The sequence below is a fragment of the Cervus elaphus genome, chromosome 19 (genome assembly GCF_910594005.1).
Source record: "Cervus elaphus chromosome 19, mCerEla1.1, whole genome shotgun sequence".
Taxonomy (NCBI): Eukaryota; Metazoa; Chordata; class Mammalia; order Artiodactyla; family Cervidae; genus Cervus; species Cervus elaphus.
Genome location: NC_057833.1, coordinates 60,931,228 through 60,955,854, shown reverse-complemented (window position 1 = coordinate 60,955,854; position 24,627 = coordinate 60,931,228). Strand labels below are relative to the sequence as shown.

At 38.7% G+C, this 24,627-nt stretch overlaps 2 protein-coding genes across 4 annotated transcripts in view; one reads left to right on the top strand and one right to left on the bottom strand.

Annotated features, from left to right (window-relative positions):
• ATG3 (autophagy related 3) overlaps positions 1 to 2,223 on the bottom strand; it is a 34,243-nt gene extending 32,020 nt beyond the window's left edge. Inside the window, exon 1 of the mRNA XM_043873832.1 lies at positions 2,082 to 2,223. Within this exon, the coding sequence (XP_043729767.1) occupies positions 2,082 to 2,153 (72 nt within the window). The 5' untranslated portion in view covers positions 2,154 to 2,223. The remainder of the gene's footprint in view (positions 1 to 2,081) is intronic.
• Positions 2,224 to 2,762: 539 nt separating this feature from the next.
• On the top strand, positions 2,763 to 23,278 carry SLC35A5 (solute carrier family 35 member A5). Of its 3 annotated transcripts, none has more exons than XM_043873830.1 (7): positions 2,763 to 2,900; positions 3,734 to 3,879; positions 8,619 to 8,717; positions 10,033 to 10,166; positions 12,818 to 12,885; positions 19,434 to 20,214; positions 21,611 to 23,278. In XM_043873830.1, exons 2-7 carry the CDS (start codon positions 3,753 to 3,755, stop codon positions 21,677 to 21,679), a joined length of 1,278 nt encoding a protein of 425 aa, XP_043729765.1. In that variant the 5' UTR covers positions 2,763 to 2,900; positions 3,734 to 3,752; the 3' UTR covers positions 21,680 to 23,278. The 3 variants fall into 3 exon arrangements, with proteins under 3 accessions (XP_043729765.1, XP_043729764.1, XP_043729763.1); XM_043873829.1 differs by lacking the exon at positions 2,763 to 2,900 and adding an exon at positions 2,993 to 3,150 and having other exon boundaries at positions 10,036 to 10,166; XM_043873828.1 differs by lacking the exon at positions 2,763 to 2,900 and adding an exon at positions 2,994 to 3,150.
• The last annotated feature ends 1,349 nt before the right edge of the window (positions 23,279 to 24,627 follow it).

The following is a 24,627-nucleotide window of genomic DNA, read 5'->3' as shown; positions in this document are numbered from 1 at the left end:
AAAGATTTCACTGATGGGTGACTATACAGTAGAGACCTTAAGAAAAGGAAACAGCCAAATGCTGAAGAGCATTTCAGAGCAAATGCAAAACCCAAGGCAAGAGAGTTCTTTTTTTTTTTTTGAGAGCTCTTGATAGATAATGCAAAAGCGAGCAAGAGGTTTTGCTTAAAAACCAGTAGTAGTTGAGATAGGACTCTTTATCAAATCAGTATGGGCTTCCCTGGCAGCTCAGTGTTAAAGAATCTGCCTGCCAATGCAGGAGACTCCAGTTCAATCCCTAAGTCATCAAGATCACCCGTAATAGGAAATAGCAACCCACTCCAGTATTCTTGCCTGGGAAATCCCACAGACAGAAGAGTGTGGAGGGCTACAGGCCATGGGATCGCAAAACCGTCAGAAACAACTTCGTGACTAAACAAAAACCACTGTAGATCCCTGTAAGGACTTTGGCTTTCACTATACATATGCCTTTCAAATCACAATTTTTCTTAACTTTTACTTCCTAAGAGAAATCATTCTTTCTTTCCCAGGAATTTAGCTTTTTCTCCCTGCTTTCCCATTTCTAGTAGGAAACTATCAATACAAGAATTAGCTTTGTAAAAAAGGGGAAGTTAGCACAGGGAAGAACAAGAAGAAGGTCATTAGTTCTTTTTTCCTTATTACTAAAACTACATACTAAGAAGCTAACACATTTTTTCAGTTTGGTGAACAAGTAGAACGCTTCCTAAAAACATAATCTTTTGTTATAAGTTCAGTAAAATACAACTGGTCAATAGCAGTTTCATGTTTAAGAAGTCTTTTTCTCTTGCTCCTCTCTCCTTGAAACTAAAAAGTTTTAATAAGCATGTATTATTTAAATGCTGTATGCCTAGTTAGACATGTTTCTGAAGAGATGGCATAATATGCAAAAGAATCACTTGATTCAAATGTCAAAATCATTTTCAATTTCAAAATAGACTAAATACTCTTAATTAGGATGGGTTTCACACTAAACAAATATAGGCATGCCAAGTGTTGGAGTTCTCATTTTTAACTTTTTTTTTTAACTTGGCCCAGCAAGTTATAATTTTAAACAATTCTTAGTAATAAGTATTTAAAAACACAGGATTAACATTTCCCACTGTCCTGGAAAGGGAGTAAAGTAAAAATTTTAAATACAAGAGTAACTTCTTGAATAAAGAGGAACCATTTCCAAGGGTATTTCATCCCCACACTAAGAAATGTAAAATTTTAATTGAAAACTTACAGAAAAAAACATTTAAGCAAGAAATCCTTATTCATTTAGTTTTCATCATTGCTTGCTTTTCGGAAAGGAAAAATAAAGTTACAATAACAACAGAAAAATCACCCTGAAAGAGTTATAAAAGAAAAACTCGAATGCACTTCGAGAAATTTATCTTTGAAAATAAGAAATCAGTCACCGGTTAAATAGGTAATATGTCACAATTTTTACTTTTAAAATGCTGTTGTTGCCAATGTAAAATAAAATTATGTATTTAGAATGGTCAGGTTGCTCACGTCCAAGATGAACTAGTTTCAGCTATTTTAAAACCTGAAAAAGAGGGGCTTTGCCTATAAACTGGGTTCAATGGTACTGAAAAAAAACGTTGCAAATTTCACCTTGTTCTTTTGAAATCTAACAAAGCTGCGACCTCATTCACAACTATTTCAAACTCCTAATTATAAGAGACTTACTATGAAATTTGAAAGAAAAAAGTGACATGTCATTTTAGTATCAAAAACTGACTTAAGATAAGCAATAATCCTTCTTTTAAAAGTTCAAAAGATTTCGGATGTTAAGATTTAACGTTCTCAAACCCACCTAACTGCGGACCACCTTCCAACCCAAGGTACCCAGAGGAGTTGAGCTCCGACGGGAGTAGACAAGAGTACAGACGCACAGAGCGTCGCTCCGCCAACAGATTAAGACCGCGGTGGGGGCTGCACATTTCCCCGCGTACCACCCTCACCAGCTGGCTACACCGCTCCCCGCCGGACACCACAGTGACACCCCAGCGCTAGGTCCTCGGTCCCTGCAGTGCCAAGCGTGTGCCTGCCAGCCCCTCGCATGGCCGGCTTACCTTGAGGACCGGGGTCAGGTACTCAGCCACTTCCAGTGCCTTTCCCTTCACCGTGTTAATCACATTCTGCATCCTGGGGCCGGAGGGGCGGCCGGCCCCGCGAAGGCGTGAAAAGGGCAGCCGGGGCAGGGAACAAGAGTCAGAAAATGTCCCCGCTGCCGCCGATTCGCCTCAACACCCAGTCGGCGGCACCCGAGGGGACGGGTCGCGACGGGACGGACGGGACGAGGGGGAGGGGCGGCCGGCGCGCCGCGCGACGGCAGGGCGCGCGCTCCTCTCGCCCCAAGCAGCGCGCCAGAGGCCCGGCCCAGCTATCACCTGACGGCGAGTGAGGGCAACGGGGCCGAGTCGGCGGGGAGAAGCGGGCGCACGCGCACCCCTCGCCCTCTGGGGAGCTGTCTTCTCCACCAGGCTTCACTCGCGCCCCTTCCGGCTTCCCCTTCCTCTCACTCTCTTGCCGTAGCTCCGCCGCCACCTGGGCCTCACGTGACATAGGACTCTTCCCGACACGTGACGCGAGAAAGGCCGCGCTGGGGCGGGATCCGGTCGCTTCTCCCCTCCCTCCCGGAGCGTAACACTGAGCGTGCCTGCGCAATGGGCGGCAGGTCCGCTTTCTCCGCGTCGGGTCGTTATTGTGCTTTTTGTTCCGGAATAGGAGGGTCTTGTCCAGAGGCCTATTCGCCTTTCTTTTCCTCCCATAGCTCCCTCGCCTATGGACCCTAAAAGCTGCCGCCGCTGCTGCTGTTGCTGAGCTAGACAGTTATCGTCTCAGCTCTAGGATGTGCGTTCTTCCACTAGAAGCTCTTCGAAGGGACCGAGGTAACCGCGCCCCTCCCCGCGCCCGGGGCAAAGTGCGCGTGCGTTTGAGGGAGGGGCGCAGCAAACTAGATCCCTCTTGCGCATGTGTGACAAGAAGGCGTTCCTAGATGATGGAGAGAAACCTGTCTTTACCGAGGAGGGGAAGTGTCTCTGGCCACTGCAGGCTTAGGCCCGCTTGTGCTGCGGGTGTTGTCATTTTCAGCCCGTCTCCCATCAGTTTCCCAGGTCCTGTGCGCTGTCTTTATACTAGGTTAGTTTGGGCAAGTTAATTATCCTGTCTAGAGTTTAGTAGCCTTTATATATCGAAAGGCCTTAGAGTCATTGATATTTAAGTCGTCTTCTACTTTCAACAGTAATTCAGTATAAATTAACAGTAGTGTTTCGGATATTTCCTTTTGGTCTTTATGGCAACGAAATCTTTCCCAGCAAGGGCTTTTTCATCCTATGGAAAGACGCTACTGAGGAGAAAAATACAAATCTGAAATTATCTTCTAGAGCAAAGTTGCTCATAAGAATGAAAGTTGAAGCATTGTTTTTCTGCAGAATTCTGCAGTCCTAAAGCGCCCTTCTAAAGTGTCCAGGTTAGAGGGCAGCACTTCTAACCTGGCTCCTGTGTTTATTGTCGGAGTTCCCCCGTCCTATCAGAGATTTGATAAAATTGACTCTCTCATTTCATTTCCCCTGGTTTCTCTTGTACTCCTCAACTTTTGGTTTAGGTATAGCCATAGCTAGACACCTAAAAAAATTCTTTTTCTGTTCTTCACAATAAGTGGTACTTGTATTATGCTTAATCTGCCAGCATGGTTGCTCATGAATTTATTATTCTCTTTAAGGGAATTAGAAAACAGTGGAATGGAAAACAATTGTGCTCATCCCATGTTAAGCGCCTCGTCAGCAATGTATACATTCCTGCTGGGGGCCGTATTCATTACTTTAAGTTCAAGTCGCATCCTACTGGTAAAATATTCAGCTAATGAAGGTAAGTTAAATTTGGAATATGTATGGAGTACTTCCATCTAACTGCACATTATCTTGTTTTTAGTTTCCTTGTGTATAAAATGGGATAATACCCTTAAAAGTTGGCCACCATCTGGTGTCTCAGATGGTAAAGAATCTGCCTGCAATGTGGGAGACCTCAGTTCAGTCCCTAGGTGGCGAAGATTCCCTGGAGAGGAGAATGGTAACCCACTCCAGTGTTCTTGCCTGGAGAATTCCATAGACAAAGGAACCTGGTGGGCTACAATCCAGGGCTACAGCTCATGGGGTCACAAAGAGTCTGACAGGACTGAGCAACTTTCACTTTCATCTTTAAAAGCCCTCTGCTTTATGTAAATGATAAAACATGTTTAAATATGATTCTTTAGTCTTGCATTCCTTACCAAGAAAAATTTTTGATGCTGAGTAAAATTTGGTCAGTTAAGTACAGATCAAAACTTTTGCAGAACAGATCATAACATCTGACTGTTGCTTCAGTCAGCAGGTGTTTCTGAGCCTATAGCAATATATAACTTATTTTGAAATAGACAGGAGATATATTTGGTCACCTGGCATTTGTAAGGTACTATTTTAATTACATTATCAGTGGAACAGCTTTGGTAAATATATACTCAAGAAATCTTTTATTATTATGATGTAAAAATTTATATTTTAACAGCTTAATTCACACTGGGCTAAATGTTAGTATTAAGGTTCAAAATGCATAAGATGTAGACCTTATTCTCAAGAATTCACAGTTTATTAGTAGAGAAATACATGTAAATGCATCAAGAAAATACAGTATAATAAGTGCAGTTCTATACCAAAAATGCAGAGGTAGTTTAGAGTAGAAGGTGATATATTCTCTGAGAGAGCATGATGTGGACTGCAAAGAGATCAGGGAATACTTCCCTGGTAAGGTGATAGTTGACCTACAAGAAGACAAGGTGGGCAAAGGTGTTCAAAACAGAAGCAGCAGCCTGTAAAAATGGACAGATGTATCAAGAAGCAGGATGGATTGTGAGAGCATGTCATTCAGAATTACTGAGAAAAAATTTTAAGGACTTGGAGGAGAGGAGAAAGGAATGCTTGGCTAGAGAGGGCAGTAATGATCACATAGTTGAGGACTCCATAGGCCATGCTAAGGATCTGACACTTTAGGCTGTAGATTCTGGGGCACAGGGAGTACTTGGAGAACTGTAAACAGCTGGATAAAATGAGAAAGACTGTTACAATAGCTGGGTGAAGACAAGACTAAAGGAAAAGAGAAGTAGCCAGTTGGGCAGTTATTACAAATTCGAGCCATAGATGATGAAAACTAATGAAGGATTTTAAAGTGGGAATAGAGAAAAGAGGATCGATTCAAGAAATATTCTAAACATAGAGAACACAGGACTTGAAAATTCCCTGGTGGTCTGGTTTTAGGACTCCACTCTCTCACTGCACAGGGCCCTAGTTCAATCCCTGGTCAAGGGAACTAAGATCCTACAAGCTGTGTGGTGTGACCAAAAAAAGACAGGACTTGGAGAGTGTATTGAATGTGGAGATTGAAGGAGATGAAGTATTGGATAGCTCACTCAGAGATTTCTGGTTTAGATGCCCAATAGACTCATGATGCTCCCAACTGAGATGGAGACCAAGGAGGAGGAGAAGATTGGACAGAGCTTATAGAGATTAAAATTTTAGCTCTTGTACCGCACATGAGGCCAGGAGCTGTGTCCTGCAATGTCTAGCACTTCACACATGTCAAGGAACTGCCAGTTTAGTGAATAAATAGAAGATAGTCATTCATGTGGATATATTTAGTGAGCATTAAATGTTCTAGAACACAGATTTGGAAACATTAATATTAAATTGATATTTAAAACTTGATGAGCAGAGGGCTCATTCAGGGTAAGCACACAGAATGAGAAAATAAGAGCCAAGGATAGAAATCTGAGGAATGCCAACAGTTAACAGGCATGCAAACACTCAGAAGGACCTTAAGAAGGAATTAGAAAGATGAGAGAACTAAATGCACATGACTTGTAGAAGGGAGTTTGAAAACAGGGAGAGAATTGCACTATCAGGATAAGATAAGGATTAAAACCTGCCCTTTGGGATTATTAATTAGAAGGTCTAATCTCAGGGACTAGTTAGTTGGAGTACTGAGGTGTGACCAGAAACCGGACTGTTCAGGGACGAGATCTGAGTGGAGAGTGGATGTAATGGAGTTTTTGGGTTTTTTTTTTTAAGTTGGTAATTTTGAGCATATTTGTAGGAGAGGAGAAGGCACTTAATAGAAAGACAAAGAAGATACACTGAAGCCAGAGGAAATACTTACTGTAGCAAAGCCCCTGAAGAGAAGGGAAGGTTTTAATGGGGAGAATGGATGAATAGTGAGGCCATGGCTGTCCTCTCTGGGACTGAAGAGAAACCAGTAAGGATGGGTGTTGTGTAGACAAGATTGTGAGTGTGGGCAGAAGGTGAGTGGAATGATACCGTGGCATGATTTTGAATCAGCCATGAGAGAAATGCAAGGAAAAAAACAAAAAACAAGAATGAGTTAAAGAGCGATGACAAGAGTTTGAAAGTTGTGGTCTGAGGCCCTCCATTTTTGTGTGTGCATGTATGCTCATGTATATCATGCCAGAGAATAATGCAAGTATTGTTGGAGAATAATAGAATGTGATTTCAATCTAGCTTTGAGCTCAGAAAAGGGAGGAAGAGACGTTCTTAGCTAAGCTTTTAATGATGGACAAAGTTTAAGAGACAGTTAAGTAAGTGCCTGTAGTACAGAACACTTAACTGCCAGGTATAGAAAGATGACTAACATGGTCCCTGTCTTATTAGAAGCTTACATTTTAAGGGTAAGACATACAACATAAAAAATAACCATAATGCAATGTTACAAGCACTGTTAAAAGATTTATAGGTAGTTTCCTGAAAACTGGGTTCATCTCTTGGTGGATGTTGAACCAAAAGATACAACTAAGCCAAAGATCAGGAGAAGAAAGGATTTATTACTTGTAGCAGGTAAGAACACCAGAGAGCTTTCCCAAAGCAGTGTCTCCCCAAAAAGCAAAATTGGGGAAGTTTTAAGTTAAGGTGCATCTTATGAAGGGGCTTGTCTTATTGACAGAATCCAGACTTTAGCTGACTGAAGTTGCAAGGGGCAGAAAAGGTCAACATCATCATCCCTTAGGTTCTGGTTGATCTGGTGGGTGAACACTGCAGTCTCATCTTTACCATTGAAACTGAACTGGGAGTCTTTAAAACTGATATGGTTGAATATCTTATGAATTGATATCTTTACTAATGTCACTTTTCTTGACTGATAACAGTTTATTCCTACATTCTTTTGTTTCCATAAAATTCTTAATTATTGAGACCTGTTCAAAGATAAGCATTGTGGCCAAGTTTAGGTCACAAGATGACTTAAGCTAAAAATGGCATCTCTTATATCAAGAGAGCCATGCCTGTTCTCTTTCTCCAGGGACCCCTGACTTCATCTGCTTACAGTAGTGCTACAGGATTGGAGATGAATAAAGGATTGATTATGCATGGGTTGAGAGGGTCAGGGAAAACCACAGAAAAGAGGAAGAAAGGATGTTCTGGGAAGAAAGAATGTTGAGTTGGCTTTTTTCCTTTCTACTTGGCCAGTTTGGGTTTTTCATATGACAACCAAGGGAAACAAGCAAATATTTTTTAAAAAGTACATTCCTCAAAATAGTACTGGATAAAATTTGTTTGTCCTTGGCAAAATTATACAACAAGTTGTTTTGTAAGCATTTGGAAAACAGAAGTAATAGCTAAGTCAGTATATACTAACCAAATCTCATTTCCTAATTAGATTGACTTGTAAGTTGGGACATCTCTTACTAATGTGTCAGTGGGTTTGGATATGTCTGAGAGCATGTTTGTCCACCTCAGAGCCCTGGGCTAGTTGCCTCTTGCCTTAGGTTGCTTCCTTCTTGTGACCTCAATATCTGTTTGTCCCAAAGTGTCTAACAAATAATGTTTTCCATGTGGACAATCATATGAAACAGATAGGAAACCTCTGAGTTAGGGAATATCACAGAATGTATGTTGGTTTAAGCAAGGCACGTAAGACACATAAGAGGAACCATGAGCTGGGTAATAATTCAGCTATGTAAGTTGACAGCTGGTTGATGAATCAGGCCCTGATTATTAATTAATAGTCCATTTAGAAGGTGGTCTCTAATGCCATACCACAAAGCTTTCTTTTCTGGTAGCCCTAGCCCCCTTAGCACATTTTTCAACAATTTGAATGAAAACATGAGAGATGTAGTTCTCAATTTCAAGGATAATAAAATATTGAGGTAGGGCTAACTAACACATTAGGTGAATTGATTCAAACATCGGAAAGAACGAAGCCAACTGGATGAAATTTAATGTAACCAGTATTAAAATCTAACAATTAAGTTTAGAAACAACTCTAAATTATTAAATATTAGTCTGTGTAAGCTAATATGAGTTTATGTAGGTTTCCCTGGTGGCTCAGTGGTAAAGAATCTGCCTGCCAATACAGGAGATGCAGGTTCAATCCCTGGAAGATCCCCTGGAGAAGGAAATGGCAACCCACTCCAGTATTCTTGCCTGGGAAATCCCATGGACAGAGGAGCCTGGCAGGCTACAGTCCATGGAGTCACAAAAGGATCAGACACAACTGGGCAACTAAACAACAACAAACATTATGTAGACCAAAATTTATAGTTAAAAAACATTTCTGTTTCATTTCAGAGAACAAATATGATTATCTTCCAACTACTGTGAATGTGTGCTCAGAACTGGTAAAGCTGGTTTTCTGTGCGCTTGTGTCATTCTGGGTTTTAAAGAAAGGTGAGTCTTGACATGATACTATATAACTAGTTAAAAACCAGAGAATCAAACAATTTTAGAACTGAAAGAAACGTTTTATGTCAGTTAGCCTAGCCCATTAATTGTATATATGAGGATGCTAAGATACAAATAGAAGTACGATTACCCATGTTTTGCAGGTAAGGAACAGGCTCAAACAAAGTGTGAGGTGGTGCTGGGTAGGAGGAGGCAGAGCCCCAACTCCAACCCACATGTCCTAGCGTCCTGTCCACTGCTCTGCCTCTTGACTTGTTCCTATGGTGGGTCCCATAGGGAGTTAGTTTGTATTCAAGTTCAGAATCATCTAAATCACTGCTGTCTAACTTGATATGTAGCATACTGGACAGCAGTTCGCATTTCATTTAGGGGAGGCAGCATACCACTTTGAAGTCAGAGAGACTATATTCTGGGGCAGATTATTTTACTTTTCTGAGTTCCAGTTTCATTAGCTATCAAATAGGGGTACTAATCCTTCCTTATATTTAAAGTAAGTAGCCTTTTGTTAATTCTCCAGTTACTGAACTTTACCTCTCCACTACTTTGGTTTGCCTTCCCACATCAGGTAAACAGAGAACTTAGACTGCTAAAAGCTTGCCCCAAAAGATGTCTTTTCATTTTTAAAAGTTTCAGTCTGTGTGACGTTTCTAGTTGGTAGAATACATTTCTTATATCATAAAATTTATACTAGGTCTTAAATATAAATTGACTTCTATTTTTCATTTTATTTTACATTCTCTGTTAAGTACCTTCCTAAGTTTTTGGAAACCTAGAGATAGGATAATAACTCATACTAGGACGAGTAAAAGTTAATTTTATCTACTCCCCTCTATTTAAGTTTTAGTCAGTATCTCCCTTTTGTGATTCCCTCCCCCCCTCTCCCCACACAGCCCCCCAGGGTAAAAAAATTTCAGCACGAATGATTGATTTTTCTTTCCACTTAAAAATTTTAACTGGTTGATCTCTTTTGGCTTTATGCTCAGAGTAGTAAGAGAAACCGTAAGGGTATTCTGAGTTACATTCTTCAGTGATACATCTATCTCAGGTTAGCAGAAATTAAGAAAATCGTAATTCCTGAGGTGTTGCTGATACCAGTGATGGGCACAGTGGTGGGATGAAGAAAGACAGTAATGAAATCCTGTGTTGGTCTTGATTTCTCAAGACTAATAGTCACTTATGAAAGCAAGTTTGTTAAGCCTCTTTTAAAGAATTGTGTCAGGAGTCAATATAAGTTACTTTCTCTAAAAGTTCGTGCATTCTTATCAAGGTCATATATTTATTGCTGTATTTCTTTCTTTAGAAGATCATCAAAATAGAAAGTTGAGATGTGGTTCCTGGAAGGAATTCTTTAATTTCATGAAGTGGTCCATTCCTGCCTTCCTTTATTTCCTGGATAATTTGATTGTCTTCTATGTCCTTTCCTATCTTCAGCCTGTAAGTAAATGATGATAAAGAAGATAGCACTGAAAAGACAAGAGAAATGAATCCCGGAACTAACCTTTTTCTCTTTTTTAATTGTTTACCTTACCTTTGTTAGTTTCTCATTGCCTCACTGACCTTCCTAAGGTTTTACCAGAATCATCTGAGCACAGCCAATCCATTTGCCAGACTCTCCTGCTATGAAAGATAACTGTATTAAACTGTGCTGACTGATCTGAGGGAGCTGCTTCGTGATCCCTGAATCTAGAGCCATCTCTGTGTAACCTTAACCTAACTGCCTATTTTCTGAGCGATCCTGTGGTCACACACCTCTAATGCTAATCTCAATACCCAGGACCTCCAGTGTTCAACTCAGAAAATTATATTCTCAGTGCTCTTATACTTGTTTTAATGTGGTTTATATGTATTCTATTAGTATGATTTTCTCTTTGTGTTAGTCCTGTCATTTAACCAACAAGTTGTTTAAGGGTAGAGATTCTATCCTCCCAATCTAAATGCTATCCATAACTGATAATACTAGAAATGCTTCTTACCTCTTTTGGCATTCCCTGTGCCAATTTAGAGAGCCACTAGTAATCAAAATTAAACTTTGGTCTTCTGCTTTTGGAGCAGGAAGTGGCAACCCACTCCAGTATTCTTTGCCTGGAGAATTTCATAGATAGAGGAGCCTGACAGGCTGCAGTCCATGGGGTCTCAAACAGTTGGACACAACTGAGCGATTAACACACACTTCTGCTTTTACTTATTATTCATTTGGGATTACATATATTTTTTCCTCTCTCTAGTTTTATTTTATAAAATGAAGGTTTCTGTTGCTGCATTTAACAAAATGTGTTTTATTTTAAAGAGCAAATTCATTCATTTTGATTATAAGTAGGATTTCTGTTGACACTAATCCTGTATTTGAAGCCTCTTTAGGTATAGCCAAATCAGTTTGAGAGTGGGGTGAAAAGGAGGGTTCAAGAAGGCACTGAGGTGGAGAACAGGAGTTTGATTCTTTTGCACAATTTAGAAGATTAGAACCAGGCAAAAACAAACTGCTGTATAAAAATAGAATAATGTTACCATACTAGCCCAAAGGCAAGGACCTGGGCCAGAGGAACACCTGAAGTTCCTTCACCTGTGATGCATTTTATTAGTAAGTGTTCATTGCATCTAAACTGTGTCCTCTTCTAAATTCTTTCACTTTTGTTTTTCAGATCTGAGAATTCCTGTACCCAACAAATAAGTTTTCACATTCAACAAGTATATGTTTGTCATGTTTCGTTGGTGTCTAACAGACTAGCTCTAAATTTATACTGCTTTGCTAAATCCCCAGTACTGAAGCAAGATCGCAGCTTCCTTTTCTTACAACTTATTGCTTTGCTCTTCCTTCCCGATCGCTTACAAACACAAATACTACAAAATAAATCCCCTGGCATTCACACTCTGTGTATTGCTGTGCCCAAGCCTAGTGGGAAAGAATTAGAGATGCATGGCAGTTTGGGGGCAGAGAGCTCTGATATTTTGTTTATTCTGTACTGCTGCCTGGACAGAGTGGATACCAGTGCCCGAGGCCAGCGGGCTGTTTGATTGTGTATCTTTGCACTGCTGTTACTGTGACTGATCAGAGCCACCACTTTCCAACTTAGCAGCCACATACTTTTCTCATCTCCTCTTACTCACCTCCTAACCAGGGGTTCGCAAGCATTTATCTACAGAGAAAATCTTAAAATAATGGTTCCCATAAAAATGGAGGGGAAAAAGAGCAATGTTGTATTCTTGGAGTTTTTGCAAGTTTTTATTGGATTTACTCATTTCTCTCATTCAGCTGTATATTAGTCATGTTTACTGGTTGTATAGATTGTGGAAACTATTTAAGGTTTAATCAATGTAAAGTGACAAGGAAGGCAGTAGGACTTATTTTTGAAAATAATTAACATTGTCAGAGCCAGTTATGAGGATAGTGATTAATTTCATACTTTCTGGGCCAGAATGTACATATATTCAGATTAATATTCTCATGTGCAGTTTGACTAAATTCAGAGAAACAAACCTTTATAAAAATCTGGCTAGCACCTTTCTAATTTTTTCCCATTGTTCAGAACAATGGGAATAAATCCAAAGGACTGTCAAGTATGAGTTTGGTAATGAATCACTGATACTGAATCACTGTAGTTCAACCAAGTAAATTGATTTCATTCTAGAACATTAAACATGCCTAAAAACCTATACCTCTATCTTCGTAATGTATAAATGAGCCTAATAGTACTTGCCTTTTCTCTCTATCCACAGAATCAGTGTTAAAAGACTAAATCTCTTTGAGAGCTTGAAAAAGTATGCTTTATAGTCATGGTAACCATTATTTCTGGACTTAAACCTTTAGAGTTTATAAGTATTTCCAGATCTGCTCATACAGATTATTGCTCAGGCATTTGCTGAACTTCAACACATTTTCAAAGCCTGTACAATGATTTGATCATATCTGCATAAATTCAACCAGCAATAAAAATAGAATTTAATCCTCTAGTGAAGTAGTTGCCCTAATAATCTCTCTGGGTTTTGACCAAAAAGCTTTTTTTGTCAGGTGAACTTGCACCAAGCTGGGAGATTTCTAAGGTCAGTGCTTTGTTTGGGTTGTAACTCTATCTTCTCTTTCTTTCTAGGCCATGGCTGTTATCTTCTCAAATTTTAGCATTATAACAACAGCTCTCCTATTCAGGATAGTGCTGAAGTAAGTAACTTGTTGTGAAAGCATATATCATACTTTAAAGTGGCACCGCCTTGTTTCAGATGATATACCCTCTGGAATCCCAAGGCTGGGATTTTATTGCTAATTGGCTTTGTGTATTGGGCAGGTTGTCTAACCCATCTGAAAAGCAGCTGCAGTGTTAGCATGCGATTCAGTGTTTGAAATGTTTTTCCTTAGCATCTCAAAAAAAAGAGACAAATGACTGTATTTTAATTATTTTAGTTTTTGTGCCAGATTTTCAACAAAGAATTCATTAGCCTTTTTTTTTTTTTTTAAACAGAATCTCTGTACATTAGTAGGGAACCAAGAAGTTCCTAAAATAATGTATTTGTCATTTGGAGTTTGGAGATGATAAAAAGTGACAAATTGTCTTTATTAAAGTCCTTGAGATAAGTATGTTATTTAAGCTCTAACTGGCAGAGGATTTGCAACAAGTTTAAATAGGCTCTGCTGCAAAGCAAAGGCCAGAATGTCCTAAGGTGATACAGGATCTGGGTACTTAACTCCGGTTTAATTTGTTGTTTAATGATGGTGGTGATGATGGAAAATAAAATAACTTTCTGTTATATTTGTTGTGATTGTTTTAATTTTACATTCACTTTCTGTTTTTAATTTCTTTCTCAGTGTGCTGTGACAGAGTGTTTTCATGATTGATGTGCACAGAAGGGTGAAAGGCTTGGTACATAGGCACTCAGCAGTTATTTGTGGAATCCCTTGATGCATTCAGTTTAGAAATTGTATGATATTCTTGAAAGATTTTCTTTTACCTTGAGAAAGCATTCAGTTTAATGGTTGATGTAAGATATGGGGAAAAAAATGAACATAGCATTTCAACCAATTTAAATGTTAGAGTAACTGAAATTTGCTTTTGCATCACTTTCTTCTTTTATGAATTGTGAGAATAATTCAGTCCAACTAGTAAGTAAAGAATGCTAATCCAAAAACATTTTATAGTCTTTAAAATCAGCATGAATGTCACTTAGTAGGATAAAAGTTGGCTTCTGAGGAGACATATGTAAGCAGTTATATTTTTATATTGACTCCTGTGATAAAATTGAGATTCATTCCCGTAAAGGAAAAATTATTGGCTCTGACACACAAAAAGGCTCACTATTAGGGGAACAATGGTTTAAAAAACATGTATTTTTTGTTCTGTTTGAGGTTTTTTTTACCTTTAAGTTAAAAAAATGTTTTTTCCTATGGAATGACAGTTCATGAGTATGCATGGTGTTACTATGTAATGCATAAGTATTATGCCAAAATTACATTAATTTAAAACTGATTTTACCAAAGAGAAGGTTAAAAGTATGTTATTGCCTGGCTTGAGATTGGCCAGTAGCTCTAGCTGTGCCCAGAGTTGGTTGGTTGTTTTTTTTAGTGACTCCAGAGCATGAGCAGGGCCATAGGCGGAGGTGAGGGCCACTTGGAAAAGCACTGCCCGGGGTGCCCTGACTGCCATGTGGGCAGCTATACGGGGAGGCTGACCATCAGGCAGTCCAGAAAACCCTAAGGCCTCCACAGGGCCTCTCCACCCTGTTTTAACTTAATCCCATAAGGACCCCTAATGGTAGGTTCAGTTAGACTGGGTCTGCCTGGAGCCCGGAGGCACTAAGCATTTTGCAGCCTTTGAGCAGCTCCTCTTGGCTGCAGAGGAGGGAGTTTAGGTGAATAGGCTGGGGGCAGAGAGGTAAACAACATTATGAACTATAGTTCAAACTTTTAATAAAATTCAAAGCAGTAATATTGATTCTTAGGCATTTGTTTACTTTGTTGTTAGTATCTTTGGTTTTTTTTAAGCTTTATATTTTGTATTGGGGTATAGCTGATTAACAGTGTTATGATAGTTTCAGGTGGACAGCAAAGGGACTCAGCCATACATAGTATGTGTATCCATTCTTCCCCAAACATCTCTCCCATCCAGGCTATACAGTAGGTCCTTGGTTATCCATTTTAAATATGGCAGTGTGTACATGTCCATCCCAAACTCCCTAGTATCCGTTCACTCTGTTCTTTCCTTCTGCAACTGTAAGTTCATTGTCTAAGTTTGTGAATATCTCTTTGTTTTGAATACTTAGAAGTTACTTGGATTAAAGAAACAATAAATTGCTCCATTTTTATTATTTCCAGGAGCTTTAATTTAGTTCCCAGAGTGGGTCTTAGTTTGAGTAATTCACAAATCAGCCCTGAAGTTACTTGAATTGGTAGAGCTAAAATATGATAATAAATCTAATAATATATTTTATGGAAATACCTTTTAAGTATTATCTGTTAATACATTTTAAAATCAACCTTGTTCTGTTTTGATCTTTTTGTTGGTGGTAATGTATGTTGCTTGTTTTCCCCTATGTAACTTAATTTTTGTGACTCTTTGATGGTCTTTTGTGATAAAATTTTGACCTAAAAATAGTTTGTTTTTCACAAGTTTTTAATTTTTTTTGCCATAAGTAACTCATTTAGAATATTGAAGATCTTGTCTTATACTTGATTCTGGCAAAGCCATCATATACCTTTCCCATACAGATAAAGAGTATAAAGGCTATACAGGTAGAAAAAAAAATAAGTCCAATGACTAATGCAGGAATTTACTTGCAAGAGTTTGGAAGTGAGAAAAACAAAAATGCCACTATCAAAATGTCTTATTCTAAACCCCATGTGATGCATAGATTCCCTCTTTGAAGTATAATTAATGATTCAAAGTGGAAATATGACGAGCATGCCTCAAAGCCCCATTGCTTTGCTCTTAAGGCTTGGCAAAGTTGTGTAATCTTGTTTGCTAGGCTTTAGGGAATAATACTTCAACCTGAACATCGAGATTTGGGAACAGAACCAGGAACAGCACTTACTTTTACCTAAAGAATATATATGAGTTTCTCTGATTTCTTCAAAGGGCAGGGAAAAAAATTATTAAAAAACACATTTTGAAACTTTGATGGGTATCTTGGAAGTTGTGGTAAACTTTACTTTCAGAAGTAGCAGGAGAAACAAAAGTGCCACTCAGTAATATAAGCATTTCCCCAAAACCATTCATTCACATGATAAATGTTTTCTATAATTTCTCATGATAAATATGTCCCTGGTCATCCTCTGTGCTATTTAGAAAGGTTTGATGTATAGTTTCTTGAAAAAAGTTTTTTTCCACTTAAATATTTTCTTGCTCTGCCTTGGTTTACCACCAAATATGGTGTGTATATGTATGAACATATATATACACACTTTAGAAAATTTAACTTAAGATATGTGAATTTCCATTCATCATTCCTTTGATGAAGAGCTAAGGCCTTTCCTTTGTGTGTGTCTGGGATTTGCCGATGGGGTTGCTTGAACCTACTGTACATTACACATCCATGGTTTTCCAGTTCCAATTTCTTTAAAGTGGAACAAGCCTTAAAAATATTTTTTAGTAGATTCTTTATTATTCATTCCCCAATCTTAAAACTAACTCACCTGCACCTAATTCAAAGGCAGTTGTTTTTTTTTTAAATCTTGTGATTTGCCTTTATTCTTCTTAAAACTTTCAACTTAGTTTTCATAAAAATAGCAATCCTTTTCTTTCACACATAATTTATGGTTTCTATAATCATAAAAATATATGATTAGAATAATGAGCTCACCTGGCCAAAACACGTTTTGGAACAGACACTTTTTTTGAACAAAAAGTTCACTTGGGAGGAGAGGCCCTCAGGTTCAGCAAGCAGCCTTCCAGCCAGAAACGTTCAGTTCCGCACATCAATCTGAATGTTTCACAGAGCAGTGGAGAGGTCAGTTGAGTGTCACTGTTGTTCTGTTTCTAAGTTGTGTCTGACTCTGCAACCCCATGGACTGCAGCATGCCAGTCTTCCCTGTCCTTCACTATCTCCGCGAGTTTGCTCAAACTCATGTCCATTGAGTTGGTGATACCATCCAATCATCTTATCCTCTGTTGCCCGCTTCTCCTCCTGCACTCAATCTTTCCCAGCATCAGAGTCTTTTCCAGTGAGTCGGCGTTTTGCTCAGGTGAGGTGCCAAAAGTATTGGAGCTTCAGCTTCTGCATGAGTCCATCTCCTAAACTGAGGAGCACTCTTCTGTGCATAATCAGTCATCATTTCTAACAGCACAGATTCTCAGCTCACTTTATAGAGTAACTTACTGTTACATTTTCTTTGCTGAAAATCTATTTTCAGCCTAGTAGTTAGTAATTTTTAACCTTCCCCAGAACATTCTTGAATGAGTAATTATTTGTAGTAGGTACCATTTAGCTTGTATAAGGCTTTACTTTCTTAGGTTTTTTTTTCTCAGTGTCAATATTAGTGAAAATCTATAGCTTCTAAAGGACCTGTAGAGTATTATCATTGCCTGTTTTATCTTGATGCATAGTGATTACTTATATGATGATTCTTATACATTGAGCACCTCATCTGTGTCTTTTCAATTTCCATCACATTAGCTTTCTACCACTGAAGGTGTACCACTTGCACCTTCAGAAATGTAAGTGACTAGTTAACAGTTTCTGACCTCATGAAGTAGGACTATGCTAGTCCAATCACTGAGTGTTAGATCTGGTTATTTGAAAGTGTCTATACAAGAAGACATATGATATTATGCTCAGATAGTGCTGCTTTTGAGACTGTGTAGTTAGTTAGCAGTTTCACAGCATGAAACTCTATGGACGCATTGGTGAGGTCACACGTATTCCCATATAGGCATACTGGGTACTCAGAATTGTATTGATACGTAAGACGTGCATTGGCCCAGGGGGAGGACTTAACAAAACCATGACTCTGACTGCTTCATTGCTCTCGTGAATACATGACCTTAGGGATGTCAGTTAACCTCTGAGAACCATGTCCTGCCCTAGAACAAACTGCCTGATCCATGGTAGGTGCTGAGCGAATGCTCCAAAATTCTTACTTCTAGTTCTCACCTGTTGCTTTACACGTCTGCCTTTGTTTATGTTGCTCTATTCTTGGTATCCCTCTTCTTCATCTGACTGACTGATCTTCAAACTTGAAGATGTTGTCACCTCCAGAAGCCTCCTTGACTGTTCCCACCTGACTGCCATCCTCCTCTTTCCTTAGTCAATGTACATTCTTTTAGCCTTTGCATAGACTTTTGCCTCTGCCTGGATATATCACCAACTGTCTTTTCACATGGCAAGCTTAAGTTTATTTGTCATCTTTCGGCTTAAGTGTCATCTCCTCTTCAAAGCAATACCTGATTCTATTTACAGACTCAAGTGTTCCTTCCTCAATGTACCCTAGTTGTTCAGTGTATCACATGTCACACAAGATATTGTCATCATTTAGGTATGACTCTCCCTATTAAAGTGTAAATTTGTAGAGAATGGAGACCAAGTCTTTTTTCTGTTTGCAGAATGCCTGGCACATAGTTGCTACTCATGAAATGTCTGTTAAGCTGAATTCAGAAAATGAAATAATAATCATTACATCCTCTTTTTCTCAAAATGTGTTATTGGACAAAGTAGATACTTTGTCAGCTGAAACACTTAAAAATATATATATATATATATATATATATTTAACTTGTCTTATCCAACAGTAGTTTGGGGTGTAATACCTTGTGATGAGGCTATGGATCAGGGAGCTAGCTTCCTCCTTAAATCACTTCTGGATCATGAATACTTTTGAAAATATGACAGAACTTTGAAAGGTCTCCTGGAGAGGGTAGGGAAGGCCAGAAATTCACCTATGTATTATAGAACCTTTGGCACACACTGTAAGAATTCACAGAGAAGTTCATGACGTTTTCTCCTGATTCATGGAAACTATATTAAGAATTCCTGTTTTAACGTACTTCATTCCCAGATAAAAAGTGACTGTACCAAACAACTAAGATCAACTCTCAAGGTAGAAAGGAGACTTGGTTAATAAGCATATAGGTTAGAAGGAAATTTACAATGTGAAGATCCCCTGAAGGAGGAAATGGCAATTCACTCCAGTAATCTTGCCTGGAAGATTCCATGGACAGAGGAGCCTAGGGGAGGTTGCAAAAGAGTCGGACATGACAGAGTGATTAAACAACAACTAGGAGAAATGACAATGGCAACCCACTCCAGTACTCTTGCCTGGAAAATCCCATGGATGGAGGAGCCTGGTAGGCTGCAGGCCATGGGGTCTCTAAGAGTCGGACAGGACTGAGCAACTTCACTTTCATTTTCACTTTCATGCATTGGAGAAGGAAATGGCAACCCACTCCAGTGTTCTTGCCTGGAGAATCCCAGGGACGGGGGAGCCTTGTGGGCTGCCGTCTGTGGGGTTGCACAGAGTCGGACACAACTGAAGTGACTTAGCAGCAGGAGAAATGACTGGATGGTGTCAAGGGATAATTACTCTAAAAAGTGAATAAAAATAGCAAGTTCAAGAAGCAGACTCACCCAACAGATTTCCTTTGAACTTGAATTGTAGAGAATGCTAGCAAAAATGGTGTGGTTCAGGCAACCAAGTACTCAAGTAATTGAGTTTTCAGTAGAAACAGTTGATGTGGGACGGGGGAAAATGAGTAATTAAAAATCTCCTTTTTTATCTTTGAACAGGAGGCATCTAAACAGGATACAGTGGGCTTCCCTCCTGATTCTGTTTTTGTCTATTGTGGCCCTCACTTCTGGGACTGAGACCTCACAACATAGCCTGGCAGGACATGGATTTCATCATGACGCCCTCTTCAGCCCATCCAATTCCTGTCTTCTCTTCAGAAGTGAGTGTCCCAGGAAAGACAATTGCACAGCAAAGGAGTGGACATTCTCTGAAGCTCAGTGGAACATGACGGCCAGAGTTTTCAGTCACATCCGTCTTGGCTTGGGTCATGTTCTTATTATAGTTCAGTGTTTTATTTCTTCGATGGCCAATATCTATAATGAAAAGATACTGAAGGAAGGGAACCAACTCACCGAAAGCATATTCGTACAGAACAGCAAACTCTATTTCTTTGGCGTTCTTTTCAATGGACTGACCCTGGGCCTTCAGAGCAGTAACCATGATCAGATTAAGAACTGTGGGATTTTTTATGGCCACAATGCATTTTCAGTAGCCCTTATTTTTGTGACTGCATTCCAGGGCCTCTCGGTGGCCTTTATTCTGAAGTTCCTGGATAACATGTTCCATGTCTTGATGGCACAGGTCACCACTGTCGTCATCACAACGGTGTCTGTTTTGGTCTTTGACTTCAGGCCCTCCTTGGAGTTTTTCTTAGAAGCCCCATCAGTTCTTCTCTCAATACTTATTTACAATGCCAGCAATCCTCAAGGTGTGGAATATGTACCTAGGAAAGAAAGGATTCGGGATCTAAGTGGCACTCTTTGGGAGCGCTCCAGTGGGGTAAGTTTGTGAGGATGCTGCTGCTTCCCAAATTCAAAGCATGGTTATACGAGAAAAGAAATAGATCAGGGCTGTTTTATCACAGGACATATCTGATCTCTGTGAGTTTAAAAAATCATTCAACATTTGTTGGACTCCTTCTGTGTAAGGGCTCATGATAATACTGTAAGGGGTTGAAAAAAATTATAAATCAGAATGCCAAGGGCCTTATACATTAGCTGTATCATAGAATATTGTAGAGTCATAAAGCCAGAGATGCTTCATAGGTTATCTAGTCTCCATAGTTTTACAATGAAGAAACAGACTCCGAGAGGCTTACTGGGTGACAGATAGTAAGTGAAAGAACTTGTAACAAACCCATGAGGTCTGACTCCTTATCTGTTCATTACCCTTATCGTTCCACCATAGTTGAGGATAAAAGCTTTGTTTATAAGAAAAGTTGATCTTTAACATTAGTAAGTCTTGTTAAATGTATCACTAAATTGAAAGCCTGGCTCCTTTTATTTCTTCGTAGTTACTCATAAACCAGAGTGTGCCTGAAGGACGTGCCTTGTTTATCTCACTAAGAAGGTGGTCCCCAAAAGGATCTCTGCACGTTAACCAAAACTGTTTTCTAGAAAAGTACATATGCAGTTATTCTGAATATTCTTCTAAATGGTTATAATTGTTTTAGGAAGGTCTGCCAGTCATACTATTAGCAAATAAATTGTGATCTTTTGGAGGCTCAAGTTAGGAGTTAGATGTATGTTTAAATAAAACATGAGATAGAGTTGTCTATCTTGGTTTAAATTTATAGTTCTCATGAACACATGAGATAGTTCGCACAATGAATGTACTTCATGTGATAGTTCATACAGTGAACATTTTACTCTGAGAAAGTTAGCCTATTGCTTATTAGAGTTCATGGCAGAGCTTCCCTCATTAATGCCTCTTAAGTGATGATACGACAGATTCTTAAGATGGAAAAACTAGAAGCCTGCTCTGATCTTAGTCAGAGTATAGATTTATAAATTCTGTGTTCTTTTCCAAAAGTCTAATAACACCGTTTGCCCTACTTTTTTAGGTAAAAGAAAATGAATTTAGGTAACAACACCTAGTTTATACCTATTTCTGCAACCTTTAGTCATTTCCCTTCAAGACCAGCAGAGGGCGCCCTTTACTTTGCTCTTGTTAACTTTGAAATTCAGATACATTGACGTGCATTCCAATTTTTATGATCTCATTATATGTCTAAAATTAACTTTCCAAGAATAAGTATTTCATTTCATTTAGCCAGATTATAGTTTAATTAAATAAAATCCATGATTTTTTAGTAAGGGTTATCATTAGTAATCATTAAAAATGGAGCATTTCTAGTTTTGTCCTAATTAATTACTGATTTCATGTTTCATTTTAGGATGGAGAAGAACTGGAAAGACTTACCAAACCCAAGAGTGATATTGAATCAGATGAAGATACTTTCTAAGTGGTACCCAAATAGTTGGCAGCTCTCACAAACATTTTCACTATGTGTGATAACTATCTTTTCACTTTGATAAACCAAGAACATTTCTAAAGCATAAAACTCTTTGCATATATCTAACCATTCCCCAAATAATTCCAACCAAAGCTTAGAGGACCTAGAGGCTGAAAAGTTCTAAGGAACTGACGTGAGTAACAGTATGGAGACTGCATTAGTGACGTGATACTTAGTACACTGAGGGCTTACCGGTGACACAGTGATGAAGAATCCATTAGAGGAGAGGCGGGTTCGATCCCAGGGTTGAGAAGATCCCCAGGAGTAGGAAATGGCAACTTGCTCCAGTATTCTTGCCTGGACAATTCTTTGGACAGAGGAGCCAGGTAGGCTATAGTTCATGGGGTCTCAAAAGAGTCAGACGTGACTGACACCCAAACACTTAGTAAGTCAAGATATATTTGCAGATTATTTTCCTCTTTCACCATTCAAAAAAAAGCTTGTGATAATCATGTTAGCTTTACCCTATAAGTATACAAATAGAGATCAGTTTGCTAGATATTCATAATTGTGTAGTTCTGCTCTGCATGCCATAGTCTTCCCTTTTTTATCATTATAAATATCATTTAGGTTGTCCTTTGAATTTTGACGTCATGGAGATAGTCATTTTGTAATTGAAAAGCAATGTGACTCTTGCTAAAAAATTTGCTTGGAAGGCCACAACATTGATTTGAGAATAATGTAGTCTATGCTAAATATTTTGCCAAAGAAACAAAATTTTCAACAAAAATCTCAGAATTTTAATTTTTAGGAATTTTCAGGGAATTTTATTTATTATCCTTTGATGTTTTTCTAGACAAAAAAGCTTCAATTTAGGTGAAAGTTGGTTTCCAGTCCTCAGTTATCACTTGTATTTTACATCAGCTAAACCAGCTGTGATGGGTTTTTTCTCCACAGTTTGAGCATGTCACTTTTGGATTATTCTATTTCAGAGAACTAATATGCCACTTTTATTAGTTATTAAATAGAAGTTATGATTATTATATGTATTTATAGCATATTGTGTTCCTAAAGGTTAAGACACTGGCTTCAGATCATGCCAGACTGTTGGTAAAACTAGTGCCGAAGAGTTCCTTTTAAGAGAGCCCCTTTGCAAACAAATGACTCTTACTGAAATATGAATAGTGTTACTCTAAAAAGAGGAAGACTAGTCATAAATAAAGCACTTTATAGTAACTTATTTCACACTTAAACTGCATGGTATTTTTAGAAGTATTTTTGCATGCATCCAATTGAGTCTATGAGTTAGAAAAGTCAGGTGATAGGTAATTTAAAAATGAGGAAACAAATGATTTGCCCAAGACTGTACAGCTGGATGGCAATAGGATAAGAGCTGACTTCAGCTAATAGGCCTGTGTGTTTACAGAGTACTATACTGTAAATATGAGCTTTACGGTGTCATTTTCATACAGTTTGTATGTCTTTTTCCCTCTAATTTTCATGCAGATAAATATAAGATAATACTATTAATACATCTGTGATAGCCAGAATAATATGAATGGCAAGAGTTGGTGGAAATTTATAAATAAAATAATTATTAAACCCTTACCTTGTGTTGCCACTTTGTCATATGAGGTGGAATACAGAGTATTTATAATTTCAAAACTTTTAAAACTTTCTCTTTCAGGAATCTTGACTTCTGAGAATAACAAAATTCTTGCCTTAGTCATAGGCTTTCCATCAGAGTACTGTCAGCAGGTAGATTACCTTATTATGGCAGTTCATTTTAAAGGCAAAGAAAATCAGCTCTAGGAAGACCTCACTTTGAAGAAATATAGCTTACAAAACATACTTATGAGACAGATAAAATTACAACAATATTATTTGTGAAGGTATTGCCTACAGAATATATTAAATAGCAGATTCCACTAATTTGTATAGATTGATTTTCTCATTTACAGTTACTTTTTTTCACCCTCCTTTTTAGGAAAGCATTGCTTGCCTAAAGTAAGGTTTACTTGTGCTAACTTACAAATTAGAAGGAAGGAGCTGGAAGTAAATAAAATGTGAAGTTCTGATGTGGATGCACTGGGGTATAGTTGACCCCTCAACACAGGTTTAACCTGCACGGGTCCACTTACATGCAGATGTTTTTTTTCCCAATAAATACGGTACTATATGATCACTGGTTGGTTGAATCCTCAGCTACATAACTGAAGATACGAAGGGCAGGCTGTAGGACTTGAGCGTCCTCAGATTTTGGTATCCTCAGTGGGTCCTGGAACAAATCCCTCGCAGATACCAAGGGACACCTGTATTTTGTGGGTGCTACTGTTTTAATAATAAGAGAATAATTCTCTTTGTACCTTCATAAGGTACGAAGCCTAGAAACCACACCCTATTATTTTGGATGTTCCTGTGTCAAGTGCATTATCTGAGAAGAACAATGGTCATGTGGAAGAAGTAACTTCTTTTCTGTTCTAAAGAACAAGTTATAGGGTAATGCTTATTCTCTCCTTATAGGAAGATTCTTCTAACAAATGGTACTTTCCAACAATGGAGAAGGCCCTCCTGAAGAGTGGTAGAGAGGAGTAGTAAACTCTATCACTGAAGTGTTAAGGAGAGATTGTATCAACCAGATGATTCAGAAGCAATTCTGCCATTAGTATAGAAGTTGGACTAAGTTATTTCCAAGGTCCTTTCCTATTTTTAGATACTCTTCTAAGCAGTTATGACCTGCAACTAATGCGCTGAATCTGCTGTCTCCATAGTTTTTGAATAGCCTTCAGCTGGACCACAAGTATGTCCTGCAGTGACCTGACTCCAGCTCTGTCACTGGTCCTAGGATCAAACTTCTATCCAGGAATGCACCTAATCCCAAGGGGAAGCAGGGTGTGGCCATTGGTTGTAGAGGGAAAGATGGCTTAGACCCAGGATCCCAAATCCTTGGCCAGCTG

What these genes read in the sequence shown, in the direction of transcription:
- SLC35A5 (XM_043873828.1), top strand. Translation starts at nt 3,008, where the DNA reads ATGATGGAGAGAAACCTGTCTTTACCGAGGAGGGGAAGTGTCTCTGGC. An exon ending in AAAATATTCAGCTAATGAAG is followed by an intron (nt 3,880 to 8,618) that starts GTAAGTTAAATT and finishes GTTTCATTTCAG; the next exon opens with AGAACAAATATGATTATCTT. An exon ending in CTATTCAGGATAGTGCTGAA is followed by an intron (nt 12,886 to 19,433) that starts GTAAGTAACTTG and finishes ATCTTTGAACAG; the next exon opens with GAGGCATCTAAACAGGATAC.